The sequence below is a fragment of the Urocitellus parryii genome, chromosome 7, assembly GCF_045843805.1.
Source record: "Urocitellus parryii isolate mUroPar1 chromosome 7, mUroPar1.hap1, whole genome shotgun sequence".
Taxonomy (NCBI): domain Eukaryota; kingdom Metazoa; phylum Chordata; class Mammalia; order Rodentia; family Sciuridae; genus Urocitellus; species Urocitellus parryii.
This window is the reverse complement of record NC_135537.1, coordinates 119,866,294-119,882,134: the sequence shown is the minus strand read 5'-3', so window position 1 is coordinate 119,882,134 and position 15,841 is coordinate 119,866,294. Positions and strand designations below refer to the sequence as shown.

General features: G+C 39.4%; 1 protein-coding gene across 1 annotated transcript in view; it reads left to right on the top strand.

Annotated features, from left to right (window-relative positions):
- The window catches only part of LOC113175940 (multidrug and toxin extrusion protein 2-like), a 50,868-nt gene that overhangs the window by 25,927 nt on the left and 9,100 nt on the right, over positions 1-15,841 (top strand). The window contains exons 10-13 of the mRNA XM_026380321.2: positions 887-954; positions 7,801-7,909; positions 8,851-8,926; positions 13,951-14,020. Of these exons, the coding sequence (XP_026236106.1) occupies positions 887-954; positions 7,801-7,909; positions 8,851-8,926; positions 13,951-14,020 (323 nt within the window). The remainder of the gene's footprint in view (positions 1-886; positions 955-7,800; positions 7,910-8,850; positions 8,927-13,950; positions 14,021-15,841) is intronic.

Sequence of the window (15,841 nt, the reverse complement as noted above, 5' to 3'; positions counted from 1 at the left end):
TAATACAGGCATAAACTTTTCACCAACCAAATTTGGATTGGATGGGACTGTAGCACTACTGACCCACCCTATATTTTGTAAATAAGGAAAAGGAGGCGGCTGGCAAGGGGTTTGCCAAGAGTCATGGAGTGGGAAAACAAAACCTCCAACCCAGATCTCCCGACTCGGCCTGCCTTGTGTCTCATTTGACTTTTCCTAAGCGTCTGGCTATTTTGTTGTTGTTGAAGTCTCTCTATGTTGCCTAGGCTGACCTTGAACTCCTGGCCTCAAGCCATCCTCCTGCCTTGGCCTGCTGAGTACTGATGTGCACTATCTCACCTGACTTCCAGCCAAATTTTTAAGACTTAACAAATGCAGAGTCATTGATTTGGCTCTGTTTTAGCTATGACCTGCATGTTTACTGAATTGTGATGATTTGAGCCGTTGGTATTCATTTTAGCCATCGGATCACTAGTAACACGATAGATCAAATAGAGGACAAGGTAACAGAGCAGGTTGTGCCCAGTGGTACACGGTAGTGATCCTATCAGCTATGCATAGAGTTTGCCCTTCTGCCTTCCCCTCCCACACTGTGACCCCACATCTCCTGAGAATGACCCGCAACCCTAGGAGCCTTTTCTACTTTGAACCCGATGTTTTATTCCCTGGTGGAGCAGGGGCTTGTAAAATGAATGTGTCAATCTTAACTGCCGGAAATCTTGGCAACTTCCCCAGGAAAAGATGTCTGGGGTTCTTTTCGGAACAATCTGACAGTGAATTCTACCTTCAAATGATGCTTCTGGGGCATGGTTGGCTTCTCTCAAATTAAAATGTGTCCTAGTTTTCTAGGGAAAATGCTTGTTTTAATTGAAGTTTTGAATGTCTTCTGCATGTGTCAACCTTTCAGGGCTGATTAATGTGACTGAGCTTGGAGCCCAGGCTGTCATTTATGAACTAGCCTCTGCAGCCTATATGGTAAGACCTTACGGGGTGAGACGTCATCATTGCTTTGAGAGAGAGAGAGAGAGAGAGAGAGAGAGAGAGAGAGAGAGAGAGAGAGAGAATATTGCATTATGGAGACAGTATGGATGGATTGGGGACCAGACACATGGAGTTGAGTCCTAGCCATAGCATTCCCTGACTATAAGGTATGGGCTCCTTACTGAACCTTCCTGACATTTAGTCTCCTCCTATATAAAACGGGGGGAAATACCTACTTTTCAGGTGAAGATTGAATGAGATACTGCATATGATACTTAACATGATACCTGGCATATACATTCAACCAATATGGAGTTAGTGCTGGAATAGGATGGTGAGTGAGATGGGGACAGCTTTTGTTTTCTTGTAGCTGTGGCTCAGAGAGGAGACAGAGATAAAGAAGAAAATAAGTAAATAAATAAAGACAAATATGAGCATTGCAAATATCATATATGTATGATATGCACCATAAAAAAGAAAAAAAATGGTCTGAGATGCATGAAAACAGAGGCAGATGCCTTTTAGATCAGGTAGTGAGGGAGGGTCTCTGTGTGTCACTGTTTAAGCTGGGACATGAAGGATGACAGAAGCTGGCCTAGGGAGCCCACAGGTGGGAGTCAACTGTGCAGCCTGAGCCAAGGCCCCATGATGGAACTGTACCTGGCATTGCTGAGGGCTTATTGAGGGTTATTGAGAGAAAGTTGGAGGGAGCACACAGGGCCTGTGGTCCCAGGTCAAGGAACAACCATTCTTCGCCTGTGTAGAAGCTGGCTTTGGGGTAAGAATAGTAGGTGGGAGTAGAAAGGACAGAAGAGGCTGCTAGAATGGTCCAGGTAAAGGAGAAGAAAAGTGGAGGAATTGGGTCTGTAGGGAGGCAGAATGTCAAAGCCAGCATCAGAGTTTGGTTGTGGCATGCAAGGCAGGGAGTGAGAAGAATCACACAGCTGTGCAGAGTAATGCCTCTTCTGATGCTTTTTTGATATTCCCACCCCATACAGACATGGGAAACTGGGAAACTCCCTTGTTTTGTCTGTTTCTTTTTTTGTGTGTGTGTGTGCGTGCTGGTGCTTGAACCCAGAGGAGCCAAATACCCAATCTTTTTTATTTTTTATTGTGAGACAGGGTCTTGTTAAGTTGCTGAGTCTTGGCTTGAACTTGTGAACCTCCGTTTCAGCAACCTGTCCCATGCTGACCGGCCCAGTCACTGGGATTACAGGTGTGAGCAGCTGCTTCTTGTTTTTAAAAAGAGTAAGAGGCTCTCTGGGCAGTTGGACTACAGATCGTTTTTGTTTCCTTGTGTTTTTCTTTAATCTTAAAAGTGAAACAAATTTTAATGGGTATTCATGTGATCAGCTGGGAATAAAAATGAAGAGTGTCAGGAGCCAGCCCAACATGGAGAGGGCAGGAACAGAAGGAAACTCAGCAAAGAGACAGAGGAGCCGGCTGAGGGAGACTGGGATGTAGTGTAGTGGGAGGTTGGAGAACATCCACTGGGTTTAGGGGTAAGGCCATTAGGGACCTCATGGAGCAATGAAGAGGTACAGCCAGATTTGAATGAATGACTTTCAAGGCAGGTAAAGGAATAGGGAGAGGCTCCTCGGGTAGACAGTTCTGCATAAATGTTAACCTTGGTTGTCAGAGTTGGGACATGTGGTTATCAGGGGAGGGCTTTGATTTTGTTTCTGTACATATGTATGTGTGTATGTATTTTGGTACTGGGGATTGAACTCAGGAGCACTTAACCACTGAGGTCACATACCCATCCCTTTTTATTTTTTATTTTGAGACAGAGACTCATGAAATCATGTAGGGCCTTGCTAAGTTTGTGAGGCTAGCTTTGAACATCATGATCCTCTTACCTCCCCAGTTGCTAGGATTACAGGCATGCACCACCATGCCCTGCTATTTCTGATTTTAAATGGTGATAATAGAGCTATTTGATAAACAGGAGACATCTACTAATTTTGTCTTTAGATCTATTTTTCTATCTGCTCTGTTACACACTTCCCATTTCTTTACATTTTTATTTTTAATTGTGGTAAAATATATCTAACATAAAATATTATCTTAATTGTTAAATGTACATCTCATCATGTTAATTACACTCACACTATTATGTGACCATTTACGGACTTTTCATGTCGCAGTGTGGAAACTATGCATCCACCATCAAGCTCCCCACCTCTCGTCCCCAGCCCCAGCTCCTGGCACCCACCCCCTACTTTCTGTTTTGTCACAGAGAGACAGGAAGGTAATAATTCTTCATTATTCCCAGGGGAAAGCAAGCTTTCTTAATGGTGAGTTCACAATAAAATTATAAAAAAAAGACAAAAGCAAGAGTTAACAGATAAAACAGGAAAACTCGAGTTCAGATTTTGAGATAATGATGTAGTAGTAAGAAAGAGACTAGAAAATTATTATGTTCCAAATAATTAGACATAAAAGAAAGAATTGAAACAAAAAAAAAACAATATTTGCAAAAGAACCAAGTAGAACTTTGAGAATTAGAAAATAAAGTCATTGAAATCTAATATTGGATATGAAAAATAGCTGGTTAGTCACAGCTAAAAAGAATCAATAGTGAACTTGAAGATAGATGTAGAGACATTCCTCAGAATAAAACAAAGGTGTGTAGAGAGATAGAATGTATGAATGGTGTAGATCATTATATATGTGTGGGAATTCCAGGGAGAGAGAGTAGGAGGCTGGTATAGACACAGTATTCAGGAACATAAGACAAGAGACAGCAAGATGATTAAAGACATGAATCTAAATATTTTAAAAATCTAATGATCATTGTGCTGGAGATTTTAGCTTGGAAAATGAGGCAAGAAAAAAAAAATTAAAAACATCCAGATTGGAAAGGAAAAAAAAGATTAGGAAAAAAAAAGTAAAATTATCCTCATTTGCAAATGACATGATCTTTTATATAGAAGACTCACACACACCTTAAACTACTAGAGTTAATAAATGATTTCAGCAAAGTTGTAAGATATAAGATCAATACACACTCTTCTGTTGAATTTCTACACATTAGCAGTGAACAATCTGAAAATGAAGAATACAATTCAATTTATTTAAAAATATTTAGTAACTTGATATATGAAAGTGGGCATTTTGTCTTAATGTTTGTCAGTGAGGTTGCCTATATTTATGTTAACTAGTTGTTTTTCTTTTAATGGTTTATATCCTTGGCCTGTGCATCAGTTTAGGATTTAATGGGATTGTTTTACTTATCCACTGGTATGAAGTCTGTATAACCAGAAGATTTTCAGTTTTCTGTCAATTGCATCTGTAACAAATTATTCATATTATTTTAATTAACTGATTAATTATTTTTGTGGGAATGAAAGCCAGGACTCAGTAGTTTCCCCCCCCCCATAGATTTTAATTTATATATATTCTTAAAACCATCTCTTTTTTCCCCCCTGTGGTACTGGGGATTGAACCTGGGGCCTTGTGCATGCAAGGAAAGCACACTACCAACTGAGCTATATCCCCAGCCCCTTTCTCGAAACCATATTAATATAAAAGCTTACTAAGGAACACATAATATATTCACCTAGTTCAGAAGTTTACAAAAGTGAGAGTAAACTTGTGTCCTCTCTTTTTAGTCTGTTCCCCTGAGCCATCCCACTTAATCATTTTCTGATCATTGTTACCAGACCTTTGGACCTACATTTCTTAATACCTTTACCCAATAACTATAGACTGACTCTGTTGAGAAAGATGAGGAATATAGCTCATTTTCCACAGCATCTCCCTTTACATTATGGTTTTTCTTAGTTCTCTTAGTGGTTACTTTTATGACTTTAAATAATAAACATAGGCTTCTTTTTCTTGATCTATCAACTTTATAGATGCTGCATCTTGACTCCCTGAATTGTAAGATGAGGAATATTTTGTCATTATGTTTCTTTCCATATCTCTTCTCATTTGCCTTCCAAATTCCACAAGCTATTTAACAACCAGCCACAAGTTATGAGATGGGCACTAATCTAAATTACACATAGTAACTCATGGAATCCTTATATTTATAGATGAGGAAGAGGGACCCTAGTTCAAGGAAGTAATTAATTGGCTGGGATTTAAACCCAGGGACCTGGCTCCAGAGTTCCTGGTCTCAATCACAATGTTGTGCTACTATATTCTTGTTTTTATTTTGTGATGGTTATAATCTTTGAATTATGTCTTACATTATACTTGTATGTTTTAATGTTTTAGGGATCATCTGAAAAAACCAACATTAATAACAATATGATTCTTATAAATATGATAATTCGCATATCCAAGTGATGGTTCTTGCAACACATGAGAAGGAAATGCTATCCAAATAGTTACCAAAACTCTTCAACTGTGGAAAGAGAACTTTATGAGCAAAAGATTAAATTGATGATTTTTTTCTTGTTTTCATCAGTTGGTCATATTTTAGTTTGTTTACTATTTAGGATAGGACTTTATTTTGAATTTTTAAAAATGTTTTTATTAGTTGTTGAGGGCCTTTAATTAATTAATTGATTGATTGACTTATATGCAGTGCTGAGAATCCAACCCAGTGCCTCACACATGCCAGGCAAGTGCTCTACCACGAGCCACAACCCCAGCCTGCAGGAAAGGACTTTTCTTGTACAGCTTTTTATTTATTTCTCTGGCATTTCTAATAGCCTTTTTCTCTTACTGATAGAAGTAGCACATGCCTTCATCATCTTACTAATATCATCTGGGGTTTAAACAAACCATTACCTGTCAATCCATTTTTCTTCCTTAAACATCTCAGGACCCTTTGGTTCCTTGTTTTCATTTGTATACACTGATTTCTAGACTTTTTCTATCATGCTACACAGCTGTCATTCCAGAATTTCTTTCTTTCTCTTCATGACTTAAGTCTAGAGTCTACCTTTAAGTATCTGAGGATATTAAATTGAACTTTTAAATATTCTTTTCTGCTCCTTAAGTTATCAATTTTGTTTCCTCTGAGGTCATGTAGCCTTTTATTTATCCTGATCTTCTTGGAGGAATGTGTGTTTCAGTTTCCCTCAAAGCTCTGGTGATCTGAATGACCCATTTATACTTATGCATGAGTGAATACATGGATTCATAAAATAAATGGCTGGCATTGAATTCCCATTCTGTGACTTGGAGATTTTTCTCCAACAGGTCTTTGTCCTGAATGGGATGGACCAGTGGGAAGCTAGGTGCAAAGGTGATCTCTCTCAAGTGACATCTTCATTTTTAATGGATTGATTGATTATGGTACTGAGCAGTGTCCCTCAGCTTTTTTATTTTTTATTTTGGGTCATGGTCTCACTAAGTTTTCCAGGTGGGCCTTGACCTTGTGATCCTCCTCCCTTAGCCTCCCATGTTGCTGGATTTCAGGCATATGCTGCTGTGTCTGGCCAGGGGTTATAAATGAGTGGATATGAGGCAGAGGTAGTCTGACCTCCACCTTCCTGTCCTACCCTGGCCCCATGTCTACATACTCCCTAAAACAAAGGAGAAAGGCTTGATTTGGGGTACACAGAGCACACAGGGAGCTCACACACAGTTCCTCTCTGTGTTATCCCAGCCTTCTGTGGGGAGACTATGAGGGAGCTCAGACAGGCCTCAGTGGCATCTCCCTGGATACTGCTTTCCTTGCCTTGATGATGAACCTGGGACTTCAAAACCTGAGGGATCCACTGGGAAGAAGGAGCATGATCCAGCCTTTTGTTATATTCTGGGCTGTGGATCCCGACGATTCTACCCCAGGAACATGGCACTAGTACCCTCTTCCAAAAGCTGTTTTGCTATTCACAGTGTTGTCAATAAATTTCTCTTTACAAAGCATGGAAATTAATTTTCTGCGAATGATGTTTGGGGAGGGAAGGGAGTTAAGCATGTAAGCCTGTCATGCATCTTAAACTGAAAAGTCAATGGCACATACTTTGGGCACAGGTCTTACATGGTTTTATGTAGCAAAATCTATTGTTTCTCAAGTTCTTAATCTTAACAATAATATATACACATAATTGATATATATATATAATTATATAATTAATATATATTTACATATAAATTAATTATACATATAATTAATTTAGGCCAGTTTTCAAAACATTAACAAATTAGAAGGTTGTTGGGAGGATGCTGCTTGTGGCAGAAACAAGAAGTTAAAGCTGATATATGAATTCTTAAAGTAGACATGAGAGCCAAAATCAAAGCTGTCTATACAACCCATGTTACACATACAGCCTGAAGGCACACTATGTTGCAAGATAATGACTGAAGGTTGAATGGTCTCTGTGAGAAGCAAAGAAACGTATAGCTTTAGATTTCCATAACTGATAATTACAATAAAGTTTTGGCCTTTGAAGGGGCATATTCTAGCTGTCTGGATGGTCAGACATGGAGTGTTTCATCTGTCCCACCATCAAGGGGGGGCTTGGAGTCAGATTTCATCAACATTTGTTGAGTTCCTATAGTATGCCAGGCTCTGTCCTAAGTGGTTTTTCACATGGTTCTTCCATTCTATAAATAATTTATGATTTATATTAAGTTGAATCTTACATTTAAGAGCATAGCTAGCTTAAATTAAGTCATGATGATGAAGGTGTTGTGCCAGTAAAGGAGGGGCTTTGCACCCAAATCCAGCTTCCTTAAGAGGTCCTTGTCTGGTACTTGTGGAGTTGCAGTGAGGAAATCAGGTGTCAAGGAGGCTGAGCCTTTATCACCCACCACACAGACAGGATGAAATAGAGTTATTTCTAGAACCCAGAATGCTGAGTCCAGATGGACCCTGGTGTGCTAATGTGTGAACTTTTGGGGTTTTTTAAATTATGATTTATGTTTGTTAATTCCTAGGTGCCTTTTGGTTTTGGTGTGGCCGCCAGTGTCCGAGTGGGCAATGCTTTGGGAGCAGGGAATGCTGAGCAGGCTCGGTGCTCCTGTACCTCTGTTCTGTTGTGTGCGAGTGAGTAACGCGCTTCTAATCTCCTGGTGTCTTTAAGGAATTTAGTGTGATAAGTGAAAGTCAGTGTATCAGAATATCTTAATGAATTGAGTCACATATATATATACATTCAACTATGCTCTTTCCGACTTACTGAGTTAAGTCAATCTTCCAATTATAATTTTCTGTTACTACATGCCAAGTAAATAATGTTCTGCTTGGTTCTACTGAAATAATTTCCAAGGCAATTATCATATGCAGTCAGACTTTATGAGGATAGTATAGTCCAAGTGACTAACTCTCCATGTTCCTGGACCATCACCTCTTCTGGCTATTCCAGTGTCCTAAAATCTCAGTAGTTGGAAAAGATTCTGATGCACGGATGGCCTGGCCTTGTTTGTGCTGCTGTAAGAGAGTGCAGACTGGGAAGTCCAAGTCCAAGGTCAGCCGGTTTGGCTGTCTAGTGAAGGATGCTTTTTGCTTCCAAGCTGGAGACTTGATTTTCATTCTCCTGTGGCAGAAGGGACGGAAGGGTGAAAAGGGGCCCAAGGAGACCTAATCCATTCATCAGGTCACAGCTGTCGTGATCCAGTCACCTCCCAGAGAGCACACCCCCCAATACAGTTTCACTGGAGATTAAATTTCAACATGAATTTTGAAGAGGACAAAGCCATTCAAATTACCGCAGTTGAAATCTTATTGAGGATCAGTCTCCCTTAGAAAAAGGAGTCAGAATTGCCAGATCTTAGTTGTCCTTTCCATAGACAGCAAAACGACACGTTATTAACCTTATCATTTTTTTTTTGAGTTGGGGTCTTGCTATGTTACCTCAAACTTGTGGGCTCAGGCAATCCTCCTGCTTCAGCCTTGCAAATCATTGATGAGAGTCTTTCATGAGATGTCAGCCCTAGGATTTATCACACTTTATATCACTTCCTCTTGGCTTCTTCTATGCTTTCCAGGTGTTTGTGCACTTGCACTGGGAGTTCTGCTAGCAGCTTTGAAGGATGTGGTTGCCTACATTTTCACCAGTGACAAGTATGTACTCATGGATAAAAATGCCATTGCTTTTAGGTTTTCTTTCTTCACTATAGTTTTCTGATTATGAGAGATGGATAGCAGTTTACTTCATAGGAAAGCTCTTCATGCAGCCAGGAATGAGAAACACAGAATTATGTGAATGAGTTTGAGTGAAGAAAGACCAAGAAAACCATTCCCAGCCTCCCATACCCAGTCCATTTACTCATCAGACCTGAGTGGAGTTTTGCTCAGATGTACACAGGAAGAGTACATGTAACATCCTCATCCGCAAAGAGGCACCTTACAGTCCAGGGCATGCTGACAGTACTCATGCCTGATTCTTTCTGGGCAGTATTCGCAAAAATGACTGACTTTGTCTTAGGCTCAATTGTATTGCATTTTCTGTAACAATGTGCTTGAATAATTTTTTTTAGGTATGCTGGTGTGTATTTTCAGTAAAAAAAAAAAAAATCTTCATGGGCAGCAGGTGTGGCTCAGTGGTAGAGCACTTGCCTAGCATTCTTATAGTCCTGAGTTCCTTCCCCAGTCTGGAAAAAAAAAATTCTTTTTTCATGGAGAGTTTGAATAATTTGTACCAGTTGCCTCAGGTTCCGGTTGGGAAGAAATTCAGTCTTATTTTTTTACAAGTTGTGCTCTCCCAGTTTCATCCAACCTCACTGGTTTTAAACAAAAGCATGAATGTATTCTCATAAAAATCTTAGGCCTAAGGAGGTGGTCAGATGGAGAAACAGGGACTGGTTTTATCTTCATGCCTTAAACAACAAAAAACTAGACAAAAAAATAGGTATTTTAAAAATGTGTTTTATGCCTTAGACAGTAGACAGGCAGAAGAACCAAGCGAACTACAGACAGACAGACAGACAGACACACACACACACATATACACACATACAGAGAAGGGGACTGAGGATAAGAAATACCCTCAGGGCAAGTCTCCAGTAACTGTTTTCCTTCATCAGGTTCCACTTCCTAGGTTCCATTGCCTGGCAGTCATTCATTCAGCTACCAATGGATTCATCCACGGATGAATCCAGAGTCTTTGTGACCCATTTACTTTCCAAAAGCTCCACCTCTGCACTGGGGACCAAGTCTCCAACACATGAGTTTTTGTGGGGACATTTCGTGTCCCGGCAAAGCTCCTCTGTCCCCCTCGGGATGAAGAAACAGAGTTGGGAGTTCAAGGGGGCCGTGTGATTGGAGTTCACAAAGCATCCGAGAGAAGAGAGCTCCACGGAGAGCACTTTCAAGATCCTCAGAGGTCTTTCTAGATCTTGAGCTGACCACTGAGTTGTGTATTTATGTAATTCAGGGAAAATGGGGCCAAAAGGAGCAGGCAGAATGATCCCTGGAGTTTATAAAGGATTAGGAAGAGTCTGTGTTACCGCCAGCTGAATGAAACAACCTCAATACATAGGACATTATCTGGTGCAGTTTTCAGAAGGGTGTTGCCTAGAAGAAAAAAATTAGTCCTAGGTGTCAAGGGTGCTCCTATCTTGCCCACCCAAGCCTAAGTACAAACCTTGAAAGTGTCAGACTGTTTCTAGGAAACTTAACCGCATCAAAGTTCAAGGGTATATAAAATGGGAGCTTTGAATAGATGTGCTGGACTCAACCACATAAAATTTACAACACCTAGCAGACAATTAAAAATGACCAGGCAGGGCTGGGGCTGGGGCTCAGTGGTAGAGCGCTCGCCCAGCGTGGCTGAGGTACTGGGTTTGATCCTCAGCACCACATAAAAATAAATAAATAAATAAAAATAAAAGCATTGTGTAGTCCACCTACAACTAAAAAAAAAAAAAAAAAAAAAATCTAAAAAAATGACCAGACCAGGCAAACATAGAAGCAAGAAACTAAAATCTGTAATGAAGGGAGATATCAGTCAATAGAAAATGACCCAGAAATGAAACAGAGAACTGAAATACTCCTATACAAGGATATTAGAACAGCTTTTAAAACTATGATTCATAGCTTCATAGGGCTGGGGTTGTGGCTCAGTGGCAGAGCGCTTGCCTCACACATATGACACACTGGGTTCGATCCTCAGCATCACATAAAAATAAATAGAATAGAGGTCCATCTATAACTAAAAAAATTTTTTAAAAAAGAAGGTAGAAGAGGAACAACAAAATGAAACAAAGAAGATAGGGGAGAAATGTATGAGCATATTGAAGTTAGACATCAAAGATATAAAAAACAAAATAAAACCAAATTGAACAGAATATTAGATGACATTAACAGCACATTAGATACCATAGAAGAAAAAAATAAGGAATTTAAATATACAGCAATAGTAAATATCCTAAATAAAATGTAGATAGAAAAGACTGGAAAGAAAAATGAATAGAGAGTATCAGCAGGCTGTGAATGGCCTTAAAACCATGTATTAGAATTCCCCAAACAGAGGCTCTCCTCTATTGACAGAAGAAAATTTTAAAATATAATGCCAAAAAACCTAGATAGATTTGAAAAAATCTTAGCATTAAAGAGACCCAAAGAGCTATTTAATGTAAATACCCATCCGATACTGGGATTCCTCCAAAATATATTTGTAGACCCTGCAGCTTATACTTATATAACTTCAGTGATGAAGAATTTGCTAGCAGTGATTGTCAGGATATCATCTTTATTTTGAGTTAAAATCTTCCTATCTATCTCACCCATAACCCAAACTATTATCCTCTGCCTGAGGCAGAGTCAGCTAAAACATTTGCCTGCACAGGTTTCCAACATGTACAACCCCTCAAAGATTGAATTTAGCCCTGGGCAGGTTTGAATCAGGTAAAATAAAGATGGTCTTCCAAGTAGGGTTTTCTAGGAAACCACCAGACATGTGGTCTGTCTGGGATATGATAATTGTGCTTTGTGAACAAGGCTTCAAAAGAGCCAGCCTGTTCTTCCTCAGGTCATGGAACATAAGTTGTTAATGTTCAAGGTTACCAGTTAATGTTCAAGGGGTCCTTGTTGGCAGGAAACATTAGGATAAGTTACAACATCACAAAGCTTGCTGTTCTCACCAACATTCAGCCACTTTTGTTAAACATTTGTTTTAGTCGTAGATAGCCACAATACCTTTATTTTATTTTTTATGTGATGCCGACGATTGAGCCCAGTGCCTCACAAGTCCTAGGCAAATGCTGTACCACTGAGCCATGACCCCAGCCCCTCAGCTGCTTGTCTTGAATAAGTGCCCCAGACACCTGAAGCGCCTTTGGTTCACTTCTAGAGTTTGGAAAAAAAAACTGGGGTCTGATAATATTTGCCAGATTCTACTGGGAGAATGGGAAAACACAGCTGCTCTGTTGAATGCCAGACTTAACCAGCTCTCTCACCAGCCTCTTCACCAAGCACTCTCCTTATTTCACAAGTGTTTGACTGGACTCCAGAGTTCAGAAGTGGCTGATTCTGACATTTCTTACCAGTTCAGTGGTAGCTTGGGAAGAGGCTGATTCTTAAGCTTCCTTCTCTGCCATCTTCCATGATGTCACTGGGAGAGCATAGACTTTCCCATGCTGATATGGCTCTCATTCTCTTGTAGAAGTCTTTTTTTTTTTTTTTAAGTCTTTCAGATAATTTTGTCCTTGGCTGTGCACTTTTTTTTTTTTTTAATTTACTCCCTCCTGTGCATTTTTCTGTTCTCCTTTTGGAATTCTTTTCAGACAAATGATAGAACTTACTCATTAATCCAAAACATCTCTTTTCCCTTATCTCTCTTTGTGTTTTGGGGCAGTCCTCAACTTTATCTTCCAAGTTGGAATTTAGTCTTTAGCCATGACCATTCATTATCTGGTCTGTAAGTAAAATTTGATTGTTCACATTTTTCATCTCCAATTACTTTTGCCCAATGGCTCCCTTTTCCTTAACTCCCTGCTGTTAACTCCTGAGTGTCACTAAGAATAGTAATGACAATTTAAAATTTTTTCTCAAGTTCCTTACGTTTTTCCTGCTTCCTTTTGTGTCATCATACTTATTTTGATTTTTCCTTTTTTTAAAAATATATGCTATTGATTTTCCTTAGTTCCTGGTGGGCATCAATTCCATGTTTGTATTTTTTAAATGAAAGACCGTATCATTGTGTTGATCAGTGGAGGGAGTGCACATTTAGGTGGCTGCAGTCCTACCAGTCTGTTCCAAAGAGGTCACTCCTCTGAGTGAGAGAAGTGACTGCAGGCTTTGCTTAACCTGGTGGCTCTGGATGACCATCAGGCTTCCTGTGAAAGTGCATGGGAGGGAGCAGGAAATCTTTTCTCTGGGAGAGGGTGCTGTGGCCTGTTCCATGAATTTCATTCATAATGACCCTGTCCCTGCTGTGCCTTCAGAGCTCCAAGATGTCCTCTGCAGAAGCTGAAGGCAGATCTTTCATAAATGAAGAGTCCAGGGCATCCCTGAAGAGAAAAATGTCACCTATATGAATACTGCTTTCAACTCCGTTTTTGAGGAAGACTCCTTTATACAGAGGAGGCTTTCTATACACAGATTGAAACCTGCTTTTTCTTCCCAACCCCCATATCTACTTCCTCATAAATGGAGCTTTAAGAATTATGCTCTAAAACCAAATGCTGAATATTTTAATATTTTCTCTCATATAAGGAGGCTAATTCATAGTGAGATAGGGAGAGGCAGCATGGGAGGAATAGATGAACTCCAGATAGGGCAGAGGGGTTGGAGGGGAAGGGAGGGGGCATGGAGTTATTCATGATGGTGGAACCTGATGATCATTACTATCCAGAGTACAGGTATGAAGACACGAATTGGTGTGAATATACTATGTATACAACCAGAGATATAAAAAAATCATGCTGTGTATGTGTAATAAGAATCGAATTGCAAAAAAAAAAAAAAGAATTATGCTCTAATGGCAGCTTAGTCCACGTCCCTTTTAACCCAAATTCCATGTAGTAAAATTTGAATTAATGAGGTTTTATTATGTACTTAATTTGTCAAAAAGAAATGTTTTTTTTTTATTGAATTGTCAGGTTTGTGATTTTTAGATCACTGACTACTTTCTTTTCCTCCAACAGGGATATTATTTCCCTCGTGAGCCAAGTGATGCCGATTTTTGCTCCCTTTCATCTATTTGATGCACTTGCAGTGAGTATTTGGAGTGATTTTACTCTAATGTACATAACAAAATGTGTTTCTAAATTTTTTAATTAAAAATAAATATCTGCTATTTCATTTTTAAGAAGAGTGAGCTCTTGCTTCAAGCAGTCTGGGCCACTTGAGGGAAAGATGAGTTACTTGAGTGTGTAGCCTCACAAGGTGGAGGAGATTGAGTTCTCCACCTCCTCCTCTGCCCTAAGTGACAGCTAGCCAAGGGGTGGGGTGACCCCTGTCCTCTCAGGCCTGCCATGATGCCTTTAAATTAATTCTGACCACTAGAAGGTCTTTCTCTAGTTTGGTCTTTTTTGGATCTGTGGGTATCTGAAGACCCTATGGCTGTACTGCAGAATCACCCCTGAAGGCTTCTTCTCAGTTTGAACAATTATTCTTCATGGTTCCTAGGCCCTTTTGTCATCTTGCTCCCCACCCCCTCCCATGGAATTTCTTGAATTTTCCCATATTACTCTGAAGATGTGATGCCTGTGACTGAACACAGCAAGTGGTAGGAAGAGTATGGAAAAGAAGCTCACAATTGCATTAATATTTTTTGGCTATAATTTCTGACCAATTTCTGATGAGATACCATCAATGAAGCCAATAAATTCTTTTTTTAGTATATGATTTTTACAAAATATTATTTTAAAAAATTTTTTGGTACTGAGGATTAAACTCAGAGGTGCTGAGCCACAGCCCCAGTCCTTTTATTTTTTTTTTATTTTGAGATAGGGTCTTGCTAAGTTGGTTAGGCCTTGCTAAGTTACTGAGGCTGGCCTCAAACTTGTGATCCTTCTATCTTAGCCTCCTGAGTCACTGGGATTTCAGATGTGCACCACCATGCCTGACTACAAAAAATTTTTATTTTGATTTATTTTTTTTCCTTTAGAGAACAAATGTTTTTCATTTTTAAAAAATTAGAGCATTATAGGTGGGATCATTTGGACAAAATTATATATGCATGGAATTTGATTTCAGTTCCTGTTCCTCCCCTTCTCCCTTCCTCTATTTTTTCTCTACTGATCTTCCTTTCACTTGTTTGTTTATTTTTGATTGGTACTTTCTACATATACAAAAAGGTGAAATTCCCAGTGTTATATATGCACATAACATGATTTTGTTAAATTCATTCCATATTCCTGTCCCCGTTTCCTGTCCCTGAACCCTCCCTCTCCATCTTCTTCCACTCCACTCATCTTCCCTGTATCTATATGATGTCTCTCACCCTCACCTCCTCATACCCCCTCCTCACCTTTCTTCCTTTATTTTGCTCTAGCTAACACATATGAGAAAACATTTGACTCCTGATTTTCTGAGTCTGGCTTATTTCAATTAGCATGATACTAACCATTTCCACCCATTTACCAGCAAATATCATAATTTCATTCTTCTTTGTGGCTGAGTAAAACTCCATTGGGTATATATACCATGCTTTCTTGATCCATTCATCGATTGATGGCATCCGGGCAATTATATGATTTGGCTATTGTGAGTAGCCAGATTCGCAAGATAGTCAAGTAGTCAAGATAAATAGAAATTTAAATTATATTACCTGATGATTTTTCTGAGTAAAGTTTTTGGGGTTTTATTTTTGTTGCCGTTGTTCCTGCTGCTATTAACATAACTTAAATTTATTTATTTCTTTTTATTTATTCTTTATTTTTATGGTGCTGAGGATGGAACCCAGGGCCCCTTGCAAGCTAGGCAAGTGCTCTATCACTGAGCTACATCCCCAGTCTGTTATCATAATTTTAGAAGCAAAGTGTTTTCCTTTATCTCTTACATATGTGCGAGGTCTGCTTTGAGACAGACTAT